The following is a 19,342-nucleotide window of genomic DNA, read 5'->3' as shown; positions in this document are numbered from 1 at the left end:
GAGGACGATAATGAATCTGATCTGGACATTATGGTATGTATTTTATTTGCAGTGCAGATACGCTTTTCCATAATTAACTGTGTTAGTTAATTCTTTTGTTTAAAACTGATCGCTTTCATTAAATACTTCAGCTATTGTTTTTGTACATTTACACTTATTTAATTTTTTTTTCTTTCTTGTGTTTACAGCAAATTGAAAATGAAACAGAACCTATTCTGATTATGAAAACTAGAGACAAGTAGTAATATTCACCAAGGCAGTAATATTGGCAGAGAAGCAACCAGTCAACCTAGACCCCCTTCATCAACAACAACTCCTTGATATCGCTGCAGCAAACATGATTATATTATACATTCTATTTTATGTATAGATATAATATAATTTATTACAAACTTGAGTGTACAAATAAAATATTTCAAATACAAATAAAATCTTACAAACGATGAATGGAGTAAATAAAAACAGTTTAGTCCATATGGCGGTTGTCTGGCAATAAAATTATACTGATACTCTTCGTAAGTAAATACTAGCATGTGATGGTGCTTTCTGACTAGTTATTTTGGTAATAGTAGCTCTATATCGCTGTCACTGTATTGGGTAGATGTTAAAAGTGATTCTCTCGCTACTACATGGCTGGTAAGGGAGTTATCATCATAACTCTCCCCGTAGCTTATTATTGCAAAGTTCTGCCGGTTGGCCAAAAATTTGTGCTTGTAAAGGCGTTTTTGTTCCTTTTTTAAAACAGATATATTCTCCTCGTTAGTAGTTGCCGTCACTTCTACCTCAATTTTAAGACTTCCCTGAATGATTGGTGATCTTCTAGGAATGACATCTACCACCCTTGCAGTCATTGTGCTTCCGGGTATAATGAAAAATCTCTCTCTCACACTAAAACAAAGTAGGGATGGAAAATATATATATATTGCGTTTTACCGAAGAACCAAGTAAAAATCAATTATTAATTTAGTAAATGGTTTTGAAAAAAACTCATTTCTTATCACAAGTTGTAGTTTCATCAAAGGCCTCCGAATCGATGATTATTCGTAAAAACATCTGAACGTAGCAAGAAATTTATAGCTTAGCATGATTGACTCGTAGGTGTAAGCTAAATAGAAACCGAAACGCTCGATGTGCGCATGGGAAGGGTTAACTCTATTGCTAGCCGCAATAGATTTAACTATAGCCGACGACGTTGATTAATCCAATGCTTATCACTATTTTCTTTTGTTTATTTTAAGCATAAACACCAAAGTCAGCAATAGCAAGTCAGCATCTGTACAGGTTGTCTTTAGAGTCAGTGTAATTACAGGTATACGAGTGGGAGTTCTGATGGCCTATTCTGCGCTAGTGGTAGCGTGCATCTTGTGGAATATCTCACTCTTTACAGAGATTCTTTGGTGAGTATTAAAAAACACACTGATTTTCCTAAAAATGTGTAATGATAGAGAAAAAAAGGAACAAAATCATAAAAAGGAATAAATAAAACAAAGTGATTACAATGAGAGCTGGTCGGCAAAATATTGAAACTAAAAATTGAATAAGGATTAAAAATTATTTTTACGCTTGTGGGACATGAAAGAATTGCATGAGTTACATTCTGCACTGAAGGCATGCCAAGAAAAAATTCAAAGAGGGAAGAACAATAAAAAATAATTTAAATTTGTTTGGTTTAAAAAAAATTCATATAATTTATTTGATAGAAAAATACAAAAAGCGAAAATGAGTACAAAAATCAAAATGTTGTACATAAATGTTTATAAAATTAACTTACTAAAAAAAAGAACAGGTTTAATAGGATAGAGATGAAACCGGCTGAAAAGAATATAGGCGGATCAAGCTGGAGAATAATAGTGTAAACAAAGAAAGTTGATATATAATAAACAGCAAACAAAGCCAATTGGAGATTAGCGAATATTAGCGAATACTCATTCCCTAACTAAAAATTGATAGAATATAGCTGGCAGATAGTGGTTTTGAGACTAGAGTATATAGTTGAGAACAGATCCGTCACTATACCCAGGTCAAGTTTTTACCATTTTCAGCGCAGCAGAATTGTTGCAAATCGATTAAGGGCAAAAAGCAACATTGCCAAATGGATAGTCAGAAAGGAATATAAGAAACTAGGATTTTGATACCAACAGATATGTTGCTACTTGCAGGGTGTTTGCAGTCGGATCATTCGTAAATGGTATCCCTCCTTGCATTACTATGGTTGTACCATCACTATTCTCTGTAACATGGTTTCCTGTATATCAACGAACCACCGCTACATCAATTTGCATACTCAGCATTTCAGTAGGCTCAGTGGTTGCATACACAGCAGGTAAGTGACTGTTAATGCTTCTACATTGCTAAGTAACTATACAACCAACATTTAACAAATTCATCTTTCCGCATCGTAAGCAAAGCTAAAACACAAACAGGCCAATTATGTCAAGAGTAGTCGTAGTGTTATTGTATTGTGTCTGAATTTTAATCAAATTTAGGTTTAAAAGTATTTTCATGTTGTATTTTAAAACACTAGGATTGTGTAACTAAATAGTGAAATATAAAATATTGATGTAGTTCCATTTATTCAGATTAGTAAGTTTGATAAATTACTGTTAAAAGGTCAGAAAACAATTGCTTTACAGTCTCCAAAGCTTATGGACAGACTTTGTCATGAGTAATAATGTTGTAAGGGAGCATTTTAGTTTTCCAAGAAAGGGGTTCAACTTATTTCACTCGCCATATTATTGACAAAAATTGAGTATTAAAAAGATAAGAACAATAAAATTATAACTTTTTAAAATCATGGAATAAGTTTAAACAGTATTTTTAAAGGAGATTATAAGATATAGAGTGTAATATAATGACAAACTACTAAACATAAAAGAACTAGGATTGTTCAAGAGTCTGCCATTTGAACTATGTATATGTAGCTTATAGTTGTATCTTAGAGATAATTAAACGTTAGCATGACTTTATTTCTGAAGCCTTGATTAACTGATACTTATTGTGAATGACTGTCTTATGAGAGAGAGAGAGTTGTTCTCAATTAGATGTAAATAATAAGGTTACCTTTAATCTCATTATGCAATTTATAACTGAAGTGTTTTCTTAGTTTGTGTGTGCTACAATTGTCAACTTACTTTAAAGTTACTACAATGTTTTACAGTTCATCCTAATTTCTATTAGCCATAGTTCAGTAGCCAATTGTTTACAATTTTTCATATTCTCACACTTTAGAATTTTAGATGACACTAACAATCACAGCTATAATATCACTTACCTTTTAGTATTTTATTTGTTGTGAAGGCGTTGGCACATTTTTATAAAATAGTTGTTTATGTTCTGTTTTCAGGTCCATTAATCATAGGATGTAGGATAACGTCTGAAGCTGTTCTCTTTAGGGATAACTTAACCGATAGTAAGTTCGGCAGCATACATATATTCTAAGTCTCTGATGTGGTGTTGCGATTTTTGAACTAATAGTTTCAATTCAGTCAAAGATTTGTTGAGACTTCAATTATTTTGAAATGTTGGTTGCTTTAGCGCATAACTTTTTAATAGTTCAGTGGTTATTGTAGGTCATAGAGTTTCCTAAAATCAGAAACTCAGAAAACGCAGACACCAGAAAATCTGACCCTTCTCTCTACATTAGTTTTCCTTCTGTTGGTTCACTGCTTTCTTTCGGGTTGAGATTCATTATAACAGTTACAATTTTGGTTTCAAATCATAAAACTACATGGAAATGTATTATATGTGCTTTTTATAAGCTAGAATTATTTTTTAGCTTATGTTGATGAAATAGTGGATGGAATACAAACTGTTGGATATTTCGGTAAGTGCCACTACACTTATAGTTTCTCTTCATTGTTACATTAACCTGCTAGTACTTGCTGAAATATCAAATATTTAATTTGGTTTTATCTTGTCTCAATGAAGTCAATTAACTGCACGGCACCAATCATTCTTTTTACTTGTTTCAGTACTCGGAGCCTCTGTACTTGGTCTCATACTCACCATTGCACACTTTCCTGCTGCTCCTCCGACTCCCCCGAGTATCGCTCAAACCGTGAAGCGTGAAGATTTTATAGTTGGACTGAGGAAGTTGAAAAAGTGGGTGTTATGTTATAACATATAAGAAATGAGTGTTGTGTTATAGTGAACAAGAAGTAAGTGTTATGTTATGACAAACAGAAAGAGGTTCTATGTTATATCATACAGAAAACATCATGTGAAAACATCTATTCAAATCGTGACCACTCACATAATTGCAGCTCGTGTAATAGGACAAATTGATCGCCTGCAGCAAACTCAAACAAAACATATCATGATTTGTGCAGCACACATTCATGTCTTTCTTTTCCGTGTATGGCAGTTTCTACACTGCCAAAACTGTTCCACTGGTGACACAGTGTTGAGCCAGTAAGGACTTATCCGCTTTTACCGACACCGAGTGATTAACGGTATCCAGAAAACCAATCATTTTCGGTGACAGCTAGCTATCCGCGGCCGGTTTGATATGATCGGTATTTATTCGTGAAAGCCTATCGGTAATTGGTTATTTGGAAAAAATTTGTATTTGACAGGCTACACCATTACCAGCGACGTGTTCGCGGGAGAATCTCCTGCACTATGAGCTGCTTATGAAAAAGCTTATTTGACGTCTCGCCCACAATCGCTATGTAACGGAATAAGAAAGAAATGAGAAAAACGAAAAAAAAAACGCTCGTCAATTGATGTTTAAAGATGCAAAAACGCGTCTTTGAGGAACACGCTAATCAAAAAGAGTCGCTCAGCGCACTTGGCAATTACAACTATTTTCTCAGACCTTCTGGAAATACAACGCATGCGAATTATATTATAATAACTCTATTTTCAATGAACATTACCATGCTTACCTATAGGTATCTAGTATTATATTACCCTTACATTGATAAAATGTAATGTATATTTAAAATTTTATATAAACGTATATTACGTTTTATATTTGATAAAACCCCCGTTTGATATTTGATACGCTTGATATATTTATACGTTTTATATTTGATTTATCCCCCACCAGCGTTATATAAAAATGGGCAGTAGGTAAGCTGAAGTTAAACACACACTGAAAACCATTTACCGAACTACAATACCGACAATACCGAACTTTCTTAGTTGGCAAAGGATACTGAAGATGGTAAATATCGAGGACACCGACACCGGAAAAACCGATAATAAAGTGCACGGATATCCTATCCGGCACAAAATTATATACCGGCCAAACACTATGGTGACATTGCATAAACATCCTGTAATTCATAAAAAAATGTAATAAATATATATCATTCATAGATATGTCGTTCTAACGTGTATCTGGTAAAATCTTTCATTTTGGGAGTAAGAAAGATTGAGGAGTGTAAAATTCTAAGATTAACAATTGTTTAACAAAAGTATAAGTACGCCAAGCAAACAATTTGAAGCTTTGTTTCTGGGAGCTAAAGATGAAGATTGATCAATTGATTTTCTTCGCTTTCTACGAGTGAGAAATGAAATCAAATTCTCATCATAAATCTAATTTACCAGCTAAAACTGCCAAAGAAAAATTGAAGCAAATATTATAGCTAGGTGAAAAGATAAAAAAGTTGTGAAACGATGATTGGTGATAGCAAAAATTTATAATTTTATTAATAAGTAAAGGTATTCACGAGTACTCAAATTATTGCCTTTAGTATATTTAACACTTGTTTATCAATCTAAGCCATTATATTGCTAGATGCTATAGATTAATTAAGAAGCTGTCAGTTCAACAATCAACATCATTTAATTTGTAGCAAGAACTCACTGTGCATCCGTATCACACACACGCACACACACACACACGCACGTGTGTGTGCGTGTGTGCGTGTGTGCGTGTGTGCGTGTGTGCGTGTGTGCACGCACACACGCACACACGCACACACGCACACACACACGCACCCAAGCACACACGCGCATGAAGTTACATTATAGTCTCAAATGAGAAAATATAATCTTAATGTAAACACAACAGTATATATATAGGCGACTCAAAGTTGAATATAAATTTACCTTCATTCTCCTATTTTCCTCTGCAGCATAACACTGCTGACACCTGTCAGCTCTAACCATAAGCTGTCTGCCCCAAGCTTTAATCACCTGATGCTCAGAAAAATCTGAGTCACTTTTGCAGGAGCTCGAAGCATTGTTAAGATTATGTTATGTGTCAATAAAACATGCCTGCCGATTTAGTAATTCAGTAAATTAACGATGTCTATGCGCGATCTAGTAATTGAGTGAAATTCCTTACCTCGAGATCACAGACAACACGTTTTACTAGCAAGAGCATTTATTATGACCTATATAAAAATTTTGTGATGATTGGCTAAAGAAGAGATCTTATATTTATTGCTCGTGGACTCTTTTTATATGTATCACTATATACCTCACAAATGAAGCACCCGGCTCGAATCTGAGCATTTTAAAAAATGACCTCATTCAAACGCTTATATCGCTGGACAGGGTTAGTCTACAAAGACAAAAATGACATCAAATTTTAGCTGATGTTTTAGCCTTTTATTAATCTTAATTTTTATTAATTTTTTTGACACAATCACGTATTTAAATGCTAGTTATTAATCAAATGTCAGGTCACAGAGGTTGTTTGTGATAATTAATGTAACCACAAGTTATTAGCCACCAGACACTAACTGGTTACTAGCACTGAAACAACTCTGGTTTTCAGTCAGCCCTTGTGTCTTACGGAATGTCCGCCACTATTTTAATGTGTTCACCATTAACAACTCTGATATAAGAATTTTACATAAAGTTTTAGAGAAAGGAAAGTTTTCGTCTTCTAAAATTTGAAATGTGTGCTAAGAAAGTAGTTATTTTTGTACCAATTGCTGCTTAATCCAGCGTAACAAACAACCTAACCAAGCCTAACCAATTTTGTTATTTATAATTACAGATGCCATAGTTACATGTACATATATCAAACTTCAATGAGCCAACTAATGGCTTCCAAACATGTTGCATAACCCACAAAACTTTTAATTGATTGTTTTCTTTTTACATAAATAAATTCTTGCTATTCACAAATGTTAAATGCTTTCAGGAATTGATGATAATCGAACAAAAACGCTTATTATAATTGGCTATTCAACGGAAAGGTTTATTCTGATTGGCTATCAAACAGAAATCTTTATTCTGATTGGCTATCAGACAGAAATGTTTATTTTGGTTGGCTATCAGACAGAAATGTTCATTCTGGTTCATTTTTGTTCATTCATTCAGACAAAATTTTTTATTCTGGTTGACTATACTGCTCGTAAACACATGTTTGAATAACGTAAGCAATCAGTTTGAATACGTACTTACAAAATTAGTTTCTTCATATAACTGAAATGATGAAATTTAAAATGATTGCAATTTGCTGGTGAGTGAGCTGTATACAAACCTGTTTAAGATTTTTATAAATTTTGTTATGGTATCATGAAATATCATAAAAAGTGAGTTGGGTTTTGTTTTAATGCTGTGTTAATACTAAGCAATCAATCAAAAAGTCAAAAAGGAAATGAGCAAAAATATTTTCAACAAGTTTTATGGAATTGGTTGGCTTCTATGATTGGTTCAAAAAATTTCAACAAAATAAAACATGGGTTTACACAAAAATAGTTGCTAAGATAATATATATTACTTAAGACGTTGATAAAAAAAACCTTGTGTACCACCTTATTCTGATATAGAGGTTAAAGTGGACTGTATAAGTTAGTTATACAGTGATTTACAACATAAACATGCGTGCAAGTAAATTTTTCCATGGTTTGATTTATGCACAAAAACCATACTGAGTACACATATTTTTGCTGGATTTTCTTGAAGAATTTGCATTATTTATGTGAAAGAGTATTAACTGTAATCAGCGTGTAATGATTCTGTCTAACTTGTAGCAACTACCAGTACTGGATCCTGTTTGTTCTCTTCAATCTCAAAGATGCAACAGTCTGTGCTTGGTTTCCTCTTATTGCAGTGCATTTCAGAGGCCTTGGGCTGGATGAGGTAAGACAATTCCAAGATTATGCCTTGTGCTCCGGAGAGTAAATCTATATAGCTATAGTAGTATGCAATATTATGAAAATCTTTGATGGTAAAATGAAACGTTGGCTCTTCATCAGTTTCAATATTGTATATTTAAGAAACATGTGAGGAGCTCCACGGTTTATTAAAAATAAAATTGTAACAATAAAACTTTACTTCTATATTAGGCCTGTTTTATATTATGTTAGATTTTAGTGAAATCACATTAAAAATTACAAATTTTGCAAAAATAAACTGATGTAACATTTGGGTTTAATTTGTTTGTTTGAAAATATATTTTAGAATAAATTTTTAGGAGGTACAACATTGAAGCAACTGTTCTAATTTTATATCAATAAAAGAAGTGGTGATTAATTATTCCCCTAGTTGCTGTGACTAAAAACTAAAATGAAACAATGACTCTAGTTTATAGCAAACACCCAAATGTTTAAAAGGTATGTGTTTTAACTTGATGAATTATTTTGTGGCTTACAAAAATTTATTCCGTCATCGTAAAAAATGTTAATAGTTATATTAAATATGGCAAGGATTATGAACATTTACAAGTAAACAGAACCACACGTTGAGAATTTAAAAGTCAAGAACAGAGAAGGCAAAATATCTGTTCACAAAATGTTGCTCTTTTTGGAATTGACAGCAAAAGGGAATTTGCAGTAGTCACTATGTAACAACAGCATTCTCACACTGCTCTGGGAGCTCCTGTCAGCTAATGTTAGCCAACCTATGACTCGCAGTCTCACCAGTAGATTTTTGGAAATTGCTAAAATAATTTTTAATAAACTATTTATCATTTTGGTGAACAGTTTTGTAAAGATTATTTTTTGAAATGCATATAAAATTTAATAACGCTTTACATCAAATTCACAGCAGCTTTAGGGAGTTATTACTTACACAAGCAGTTTGTTATTAATATTAGAGAAACAAAAAGATTTATAGATTTAAATCCATATTTGACCATAGTGAAGCTCCAGTTACCTGTGAATACCAGAAATATACAATAGACGCTCCTATAACGTATACCTATTATAGCAATGAATTCTAGATAATGTAGAAACTATATGTAAAGTTTTTGATTCCTACTACGTAAAAAAATTCATATAATGTAGTGCCATATTGGGTGAGTTCACATCATCGATTCGAACATTCATTCATTACACTGCAATTGCAAAAGATAAACCGACATGCGTATACCATAATACTTATTATATATGCTACTTTTGCTACTATCTAGTTTGTTGTGATAGACCATCAGATGTGTCGACAAAACAGAGAATAGAGTAGCTGCGCAATTGTTCATAAATATTGTAAGGCAATCGATTGATACAGGTGTTACAGCATCGGTCTATCAATCTGTGTGTCACGAGTTGGTATATCGCTGAAAGTTCTTTTTTATTCTAACCTTGACCCCTGGATGCAGATAAGCGACGAGCAGGTTGTACCGCATTTTTGTAAAATATTTTGTTGTTTTTTTGCTGAAAACATATAAAATATATTTTTAGTAGTTTTACTTTGCAGAGTACATGTTGCTGTTTAGAAAAAATAAGCAAATCGTTGTAAATAAACGTCAAAGATGTGCTCCCTATCAACTTATTGTAGAAATTTTCTCCTTTTTGTAAGCCCAAAGGGAGAATTTAGAAAGATATTGGAATGGATTAGGAAATTTACATGTATTTTGCTGTTCTTATAACGTAAAGTCCCTATAATGTAAACATTCCTGGAACGAATTATTTGCGTGTTAGTAGCGTGCACTGTATATGACATTGCTGATATATATGACATATATATGACAGCAATGTCATCATAATATATAAAATGTATATATATATATATATCTTATATCAATATATAAATATTTTTCAGTGGTGGTGTGTAGGTGTGTCCAGCTACAGCTATTAAAACTCATGAATTAAAATTTTACATTACACTGGATTTGAACTCACGAAGATTGTGATCCCCGTTTTGCAATCCAATTCTCTAATCACGAGACCACAAAAGCTCATGCGATACATGGCCCATACTACATAACGTTTACATCTTCTGTCATTTTCACACTCACAATGAAGTAGTACTTGAAACTATATGAACTCTATTAGCTCTATGAAACACAATACTTTTCTTGCATTTTTGTGAATTTCTATGTTCGGTTTTTTAAAGGTTCAATTGCTAAATCGTAGTGTCGGTCAATACTTTTTACGCGGACAATTGTATTTTCTTACGTAAGAATGGCCTCCACATTCTCTCATTGTTCGGTCAGACAAAAACAGCTCGATAACCCATTTTTACATTTGTAACAGTGTTGAGAGGTACCAGTATTGTCGTATTCAAAGTTTTGATGGATAACTTATGCTGGAACATTAACCTTTTTGTATACACACACACACACGCACACACGCATGCACGCACACACACACACACACACTTCTATGCACGAATTGTTATTACTTCAACATATTCAGAATTTTTATTTTGCTTTCTCAGTTTGTATTAATTGCATCATTACCAAATCGGCTTTTATGGTAATTGTAGCAAAACAGACTTAATTTACCTATTACTTGCTAAGTATTTCACATTTACATTGAAACTCTTTTATAGTTGTTATATTGATTTTTTAATTTGTTTAATTTGCTTAAAACATTTTCCTCATGATATGAAGTTTAAAAGTTACAGCCATTTGACAAAGTTTGAAAACCTTGACAGTTGTTGGTATTTTATCTCTTAATTTATTTCAACTTCACCAAACACTTTTTTTATGATATGTAGTTTGAAAGTTAGAATGGCAAATGTTGTCATATGCCAAATACAAACCAATTTCCTATTCAAAGACTTTTTTTACTACCCAGCATTGCCGGGTAGTAAAAAAAGTCTATGAAAAAGTATACGACTAGCTGTACTACCCGGCAATGCCGGGTAGTACAGCTAGTTGTATATAAATCTCAAAGTTTGTGTGCCTGTTATTCTGTACTTCGGTGTGTACAGCTATAGCTATTAAAATCTTGGAATGAAAAACTTGCGTCAAGCTGGATTTGAACTCATGAAGATTGAACCCACCAAGATTGAACCCACTTGTTATCTAGCCACGAGTCTACGAAGGCTCTTACAGCTCTATTCTTCTTACTGCATGTAATGTAGCTACTGTATAACCGTTTGCTAATTTCAAATGCTAAATGACGTATTAATTGATGCATTGCACCTGCGGGTTACGATGCCCCTGTTACAAAATATTTTTCACTCAACTCTATAAAAAAATGCTTTTTCATCTTTACCATACTAGGGCAAATTTGCTTTCTCGCCATCTGATATTAACCAAATTTCTCTCAAAATTATAATTTGGCAATTTGTGAGCTGATTATATACGTTATTAAAAATATACGTTGCTCGCCATGGCGAGTTCAGCGTTATCCATTATGGTGAAAACAGATTCGCAAACAGATGAGTGATAAAATTTTACTTAAAATTTTGAAGTTTACTAAAATACATACTAGAACTTTTTTTAAATATGTGTTTAGTAAGCTAAATTTATTTAAGTTAGATTCAGCATTTATGTTACCTGTCTGCCTCAAAGGTAAGAACTCTCCACATCTTGCGTGTAGTACAATATGATGTTACATTTTCTTGCAGATCATAACCACAAAATGCACTAAAGTTATTGTAGGTACTTATAGTTATCAAGGTTATCATATTGCTTTGTTACTATATTTTAAGAATGATGATTTTTTGATTATTTTTTACCAGGTGTTTGCATTAGACAATTACTCAGGGTTTCTATACCTCTCTATAGAATATTTTTGCCTTATGATGCCACCACTGAAACAAACTAAAATCATATTCATGTAAGTGTATACCAAATAGCTTTTTGTTGTAATCGTAGCAAAACAAACTATATTTATTCATTACTTGCTAATGATTTTACATTTAAACACCTTCACAGTTTTACTTTTCCTCCTCATTTATTTCAACAAAACACTTCTTTCATGATATGAAATATAAAAGTTACAGTCATTTTAACAATTTTTTAACAATTTTGAAAAGCTTTACAGTTGTTTTATTTTTTATCTTCATTTGAACTACGAAAACACTTTTCTCATGATGTGAAGTTTAAAAATTAGAATGGTAAATTTTGTTATATGTTAAATAAAAATAAAGTTTCTGTGCAAAGACTTTTTTCAGTAATATATATATATAATTATATATATATATATGGCCGTCATATATGATATGACATATACATACATGCTCGACATATATGATAAGCTATTAATCGTAGCTCTAACAGACATTGCTGTGTTATACACTTATTTTATTCAAAGACAAGGTTTTAACCGCTAGTATACACTAAAATTAATTGCCTGAAAATCTGTCATGTCTGTGTCGTCTCACGCAGTATAATTTATTAAAACTAGCCAAGCCAAATTTGTGATACTGTATATATACAATTTTATAAATGGCCCAGTTTCTACCCATTACAATAGCTTAGTATACATGTACATGTACATGACAATGTAAAAACTGGTGTTTGCTTGTATAACTCAATTTTTTAAAGAATGCGCTTTTATCGCCAGACTCGCCAACCTAATCGTGTTTTAATTAGTTTGTTTCAACTTAATTTGGCCAAAAAAGCCTATTCAAAAACTTAAATGTTTTTTATAAAAACATTCCTGATAAATTTTAAAAATTGTTTTATCCTAATTACTGTCTTATGACTGAAGCATTATTTTTAGCAACTTTGAGCTATTGATTGAAATGTATCAGGACTGTAGCCTTTTTTCAAAATTCATGAAAGGAACTTGGTTGAAATTCAATTTACTATAATATATGATACTAGCTCAGAAGTTGGACACTTTGAGCTAAAAATTTGTAAGCGCAGAAAAACTTTTTCTTAGCAAAACTAATAACTAATGCTTAAATATTAATCTTATTCGACAACTCTTTATGCTATTGTCTGGTTTCCAATTTTGCAGACTACAGCATCGTGGATATGCACAGTGGCTACGATAGCTGCTGCCATCGGTGTATTCATTGTAGCCGTACTAGCTGATCATCATTATTTTAAAAGGAAGACAAAGCTCATACTGAAATGGTTCACAGTTGTATCAATAGCTCTGTTCCTTATCCTGGCCCTCATTCAAGAGAAGTACATTCTTCTATCAGAAGGAGCCCTGGTTCGTAAGTGGCTAACAAATAACAGTCATTCTATGGGATGGTCAAGAGAAAGACAAATGGCAAATATATAACTGTTGTTAAAAGGTGCCCATATAGCAAGAAATGCTTCAATACGTTCCACTTGAATCTAAACTAAGAATCTGTTTTAAACTGAGGGTGGCCTCTGCCTTCAATAAATTATCTGATAAAACAAAGAAAATAAAAGTAAAACATTTATTTGAACGCCACCTCTATTTGAACGCCCCCTCTATTTGAACATCACCCTGAGAAAAGGCTAAAAATTTGAGAACTACTTTCTAAGTAAACGGCACCTATATTGCTTGCCACTTGGACAATATTTGATCTTTACAAACTCATCATATTATTTGTTCATTAAAAAATTCCACAAAATCGTATTACTAATAAATCATTTACATCAATAACAATTAATTTTTTCGTCGTCCAACTACAAAACTTATTTTATTTTTTGTTAAAACTTTGAAAGCAACACCATGAAAATAATTGATAGCTGTTTCAGGCTAGTATGTAGTAGTTCCTTGTTTAACGCAGTCTTGATACTCCGAAGTACATGTACAATGTATATAAAAAAACGGTTTACATTTACAATGGTACTAAGGTTACATTTAGTGAGCAAAACTTTTACGTTTTGCATTTCTGCTAAATGCAACGTTTGAAAGTATCACGCTGCCAAAAATCTGTTTGGTTGTATTATCAACTAGTTCAGTGGTGCAGAAAAAGAGTTGAGGTCAGAAGACATTGTGGAAGCTATTGGGCAACCAAAGGATGTTTATTCCATCGCAAGCAACAATCAGAACGGAGCTGTTCAAGTAGACGATGCAAAGTGTCTTGTTTTAAAAACGTTAATTTTGTTTCTGCATGTTATGGTTCATTTATGTCACTCGTTCATGAATATATATATTTGTAGCATTTGATAGATTGTCATTTTATAACTTATAAGTTTGCACATTTTTAGCATATTATTTAATCGTATATTCACAGTTGCCTTAACATGGCTTACAATGGATCAACGCTCATAACTCATCTTCTATTGCACATAGAAAGCCAGTTCTGGCTGCAAACTATAGCAAACATATTAATGAGTGATATGAACTTTTATTCAACATTGTTAAATACAAATGTAAAAGAGAAATATCTTCAAATTTAGAAAGAAATAAATATTGAAAGCTTCAGCAAATAGCAAAGCAGTACACATGCTATAATATCATTGCATGCTAATTGTAAGCAATAGATATCAACTGGTAGAGATATTTTTCGGTTTCTCAATGCATATTTATTAAGAGATTTTTGACAAATTGGAGTTATGCTAGCAGATTTATTGCGTCTAAAATGTTTAAATCGCTCCATCAGAAAAAGAAAGCAAAATATGGGCAACATTAGCTTCACCCGTAAAAGGGCTAAACTTATTTTCTCGAAATTCTGACGAGCCATTTGAAAAATTTAACTCCAGCCTTTATTTAAAAGCTACCTCCAATTGACCGCACTATAGAGAAAGGGTTGAAAAATAGAGCGCCATTTCATTCAGCTAGAGGTTTCATGGTACATATCATTTAGTTAAACTAATAAAAGTGCCATAATCTTAAGGTTGAAACTTTAGAGCTTTCAGCCATTCATCTTCAACTTTGAATTAATGGCATTTGAATTCAAACCGGCTATGCATATGAATTATGCCAGGCCGTTTTCCCTTCACAGCACAAATCAAAGTTAACAAGAGATGCTTTTAAATTACCAAAAATAATAATATAAATTCCTAAAATATCAAAAAGTCTATTATTACCTGGGTATGCAGCAAGTATCCGTTTAGTTCTAGACAAATCCATAAACTTAGAGTTATCCTCTAAATGGCAGTGATTTATGACTGATACAGTAATTACTTTATTGATGGCCAGTGAATGAATCCAATAATATATTTTTAATGTATCCCTAATGTGTCTGATACAAAAAATTGCTTGGTTGTTGCACCTCAAAAACTTTGCCACTTACAAAGATTTCTGGGTCCAACCTTAACTAATGCATCAACAAGCATTTTTACTGTCAGTGAAAATTACTTAGCTCAATTATATTTTGCTAAAATTAAAGAAAGCTATCATAGTTTTGCTGCAATTGTATAGAGTACATAAGTTAAATTTGAACTTAGCAAAGGCAGCCAATCACTAACCACTACAGTTCTAATAAATTTAATATTCTCATGAAACCGACACTGTACGTGATTTTCAGAGCCATTACTGCACAAAAAATGACTCCGCGATCTTAGCTGGCCATGTTCGAGTCCAGTGGCAAGGTATTTCAAAAATTGAAAACACGACTGGCTGCAGAAAGCAAATTAAGTTTGGGTGTCATTATTTCCACCAACGATGGCCTTTTGTGAGAATTGAACTTTAGTAGACTCGTCGGTTGACTCGTCGGTTGACTCGTCGGTTGAATCGTCAGTTGACTTGTTGTTTGCAAGTGAGGCACTCTAAACCCCTAGACCGCTGCTGCTCTCTAATTTAACATATACAATATAATTCAACTCACAAAATTTATCAGACAGGTTTTTTGTGGTGTTCTTTTAACACTTAGTTCTCACATTTGAGTATTATATTTCTACTTTATCATCATTCAAGTTTGCAACAGAGAGTTAATAAATTTCTTTTTTGTTCTTCCAGCTGTGCTATATATTCTGCTTATTGGAATTGATGTGTCAACACAGTCAATATTTCCCATCTGTGCGGAGCTAGCCTGTGAGTACGCATATCCTGTGTACGAGGGGCTGACGTGCACCATCCTACTTATTGGCAACTACATGATAGGAATCGTCTTCTACTGCCTTTTGTTGGTGCCAAGCTTGGCTGATGGTGAGTTTTAGATATTATATTAATGTTTCATATTAATATATTATATAAATATTAATGTAATAAGTTTATAAGATATTATGATTCAAAAATGCCAGAAATATTTTTAGTGCTATCTTTAACCCTTTGGCTGGGTTAAAACCCGGCAAAAACACCCGAAAGTAGTGTAATTTATTTTTCAAAATTCAATAAAATTGGCTTTTTATGAACACGCATAACTCAAATCTTAAATTTATTTTTATGAACAAAATCTCTTGTACATAAACATGCATTTATATATCTTCTACTACAACAAAAATACAACCATGTGCAATTGTCCCTGTATGAAATGCTCGAAAGCATTTCTTTCGGTAGAGTCAAACGCTATAACGTAGCCGTGCGAGCTACCATAACGATCGTTTTTCTTTGTATATTCCAAGTATATTAAAAGTCAAAAAGGTTTACATCACTTCTATCATCTAAATCATTTTTATTCCAATCAGACAAGAAATCACTAACGATCACAGGATCAAATAATCTTTTATTTTACCATTTTGAAAGTCGAGCCAATGTTGACTGGTTTTTCCAACTTTTATTCTTTTCTAAGGAGGCGCGACTTCTTTAGCTTTTAGCACAAAGCATCGCCTCTCAGATAATCGTTTTATGTTGTAAATAATTGACAAATATCTTGTTGATGATATCTTAAACTTACTATGTTCATATCCTTTGTTTAACGTTACTAGGCAACAGCTTTATAAACGTCTACCGAAAGCGATATAAATGTTGTTTCCCCACGCAACCGATAAACGACATTTTGGTTGTTTCCCCAGCCAAAGTGTTAATTGGCAAGTCATCTCGCTTGTTTTGGCAAGTTGCTTTGTTTGCATTAGCAAGTTCTCCTGCATGCATTGCCGAGTTGTCTTCCTTGCATTTTTTATGTGACACAATATTTTGAACTCGGTGGTACAATTCGAAAAATCACTCATTGCCAAAAATAGAAAATTTACTTTACACTAAATACTTGTAGCATCGCCACATTGTGCTCAAATGGTTATGAAGCAGAAAATGTTATTTTAACTGCAAGCGTTTTACTTGTGAAGCAGATGTTTGTAGTTTGGTATGCTTGCTCATCGTTAGTAAACCAGGTTGATTGTAAGTTGAAAGTTGTGTCATTCTCATATACTTAGTTTACTAAAAAAACCTAATGCTTTCGGCAAAGCATTACTGTGTGTCATGTTCGTTCGTCTAAAGATTTTTGCATAGGAGCGTCTAATAGATCATTGTGACAAGAAATTTTACCGCCATGATAATTATGGGCATGTGGTTATAGCCCTTAAGCTTATGTATATAAATATCTAATAATTATGGGCATGTGGTTATAGTCCTTAAGCACATGGATAGAGATATCTAATAATTATGGGCATGTGGTTATAGCCCTTAAGCTTATGTATATAAATATCTAATAATTATGGGCATGTGGTTATAGCCCTTAAGCACATGGATAGAGATATCTAATAATTATGGGCATGTGGTTATAGCCCTTAAGCTTATGTATATAAATATCTAATGATTATGGTCATGTGGTTATAGCCCTAAAGCTTATGGATATAAGTATCTAATAATTATGGTCATGTGGTTATAGCCCTTAAGCACATGGATAGAGATATCTAATAATTATGGGCATGTGGTTATAGCCCTTAAGCTTATGAATATATTTAATGAATTAAAGGCTTTTGCTTGCTGCTGTCTTTTAACATTAACAAAATTTTATTGCTTATGCAATAATATATAATAGTGCACAATTCAACACAATTCAGTATTATTTGCAAATACTCTGTTGCTTGAAGGCAGAAAGAAATAAATCTAAAATTAATTTTAGAACTCAATCAACTTTGTGAAAACTTTGTAAGTTCTCAAGTGAAATCTTATGGTATTCCGATGTAAAATGCATAGTGATCTCAGCATTACTTACTTGTAGTTTTGCATTTTAGTGTGACGCCTAATCTACTTTCATGTTATGCATTAGTAGATATTAGCGGATAGTCTCTTTAGAATATGGTTTTTGTGACAGCTGGTGAAAAATAGGAAATAGAATATTGTTTGACGGCAGGTTTTGCTTTTTCACAGAGCGCAAGGTGTCCTGAAATGGTTTTTTCTGCTTTAGTGCTCAACCAGTGTGTATGGAATTAGAGTCAAAGTCTCAATGGAACCTTGGAAAACAAGCATAAGAGCTCAACACTGAGTTATTGTTGACTCAGAAATAGGGTACTACAAATTTGACAAAACCAAAGAAACCAACAGCTTCCTAAAATGTGATAAAGCAGAGAGAGAAAGGGTTTTGAAAGTTGAATGATTAGTAGAAGTAGTAGCAGTCTGAGCTGGTAGGCTAAATTTTGCAAGTTCAAACTATGTATGTTGCAATCTCTTTTCCAATATCTCTCCGTGGCTTCAGGCTGAAGGATAGAGCTTATACTACAGCAAAAATTAAAATATGTACCAATGAGTTCAACTTTTTCAGACACCGGATGGATGACGTGGCAATGCCTCTTTGGAAGTATCATTGCAATGCCTCTGCTTTTTCTCCTCAAAGACGACTTCCGTCGGCTCAACTTGGACGACAGACCTGATACTCTAAGCAAGTCGTTAAGTGTAGCTGGACATTAAAAGTTAAAAGCTTCAATTCTCTGTAGTAGCCAGTTTGAGTAATGGCTAAAGCCAAAGATTTTTTACATTCATTACACTTGATAAGCCATTTATTATAAAGCCTCCATATTATTTGTATATGTGTTTAACCTTTGACCTTCACCTCAACCAATTGATGTTTAGCACTTCTCTGGTTACAAGTAATGACTGATGGAAACACAATAAATGTTTTGCTATCTCAATTCGTAATTCTTTATCTCTTCAAAATTCTAAATGCAGCTGAGCTAGTTACTCTCTTGTATATAATTTGCATCATAAAAAGTGATGTTTGCTCAATAATTGACAATAGATTGTATTTGTATGCATATAGCAACAAACATACAGAATACATAGAACCAAGTACAAAACTAAATTCAAAACTTACTTTAGATGAATGTAACTAGATATGTAGATTTGACAGTGCTTAGGTTTGATGGTAGAGTCATAAAAATATACACACAATGTATTAAAGCTAGAACAAATGTACCTTAAACCAACTTCCTGGAAAGAGGATGCAAGTTTTATAAGCTCCTGTTTTTTCTGCACTAATGCTCGCAGTTACTAGTGCTGGCAATCCCTAACAC

General features: G+C 32.9%; 2 protein-coding genes across 3 annotated transcripts in view; both read left to right on the top strand.

Annotated features, from left to right (window-relative positions):
* Nucleotides 1-19,342, top strand: part of LOC137393335 (solute carrier family 49 member 4 homolog) — an 82,029-nt gene that overhangs the window by 20,097 nt on the left and 42,590 nt on the right. For both annotated transcript variants that reach the window (XM_068079840.1, XM_068079841.1), the window contains exons 3-5: nucleotides 1,310-1,397; nucleotides 2,160-2,323; nucleotides 3,344-3,409. In XM_068079840.1, coding sequence (XP_067935941.1) covers nucleotides 1,310-1,397; nucleotides 2,160-2,323; nucleotides 3,344-3,409 — 318 coding nt within the window. The remainder of the gene's footprint in view (nucleotides 1-1,309; nucleotides 1,398-2,159; nucleotides 2,324-3,343; nucleotides 3,410-19,342) is intronic.
* On the top strand, nucleotides 3,797-18,922 carry LOC137392995 (solute carrier family 49 member 4-like). Its single transcript, XM_068079377.1, has 6 exons — nucleotides 3,797-3,857; nucleotides 3,972-4,101; nucleotides 7,938-8,046; nucleotides 13,044-13,248; nucleotides 15,912-16,100; nucleotides 18,595-18,922. Exons 1-6 carry the CDS (start codon nucleotides 3,797-3,799, stop codon nucleotides 18,738-18,740), a joined length of 840 nt encoding a protein of 279 aa, XP_067935478.1. The 3' UTR covers nucleotides 18,741-18,922.

This window comes from Watersipora subatra, chromosome 4, assembly GCF_963576615.1.
Source record: "Watersipora subatra chromosome 4, tzWatSuba1.1, whole genome shotgun sequence".
NCBI classification, from domain to species: Eukaryota; Metazoa; Bryozoa; class Gymnolaemata; order Cheilostomatida; family Watersiporidae; genus Watersipora; species Watersipora subatra.
This window is presented reverse-complemented; position numbering and strand designations above follow the sequence as displayed.

Coding starts and splice junctions, on each gene's coding strand:
- LOC137392995 (XM_068079377.1), top strand. CDS start 3,797: ATGGAATACAAACTGTTGGATATTTCGGTAAGTGCCACTACACTTATA. Junction 4,102..7,937: donor GGACTGAGGAAGTTGAAAAA/GTGGGTGTTATG, acceptor TCTAACTTGTAG/CAACTACCAGTACTGGATCC. Junction 8,047..13,043: donor GAGGCCTTGGGCTGGATGAG/GTAAGACAATTC, acceptor CCAATTTTGCAG/ACTACAGCATCGTGGATATG.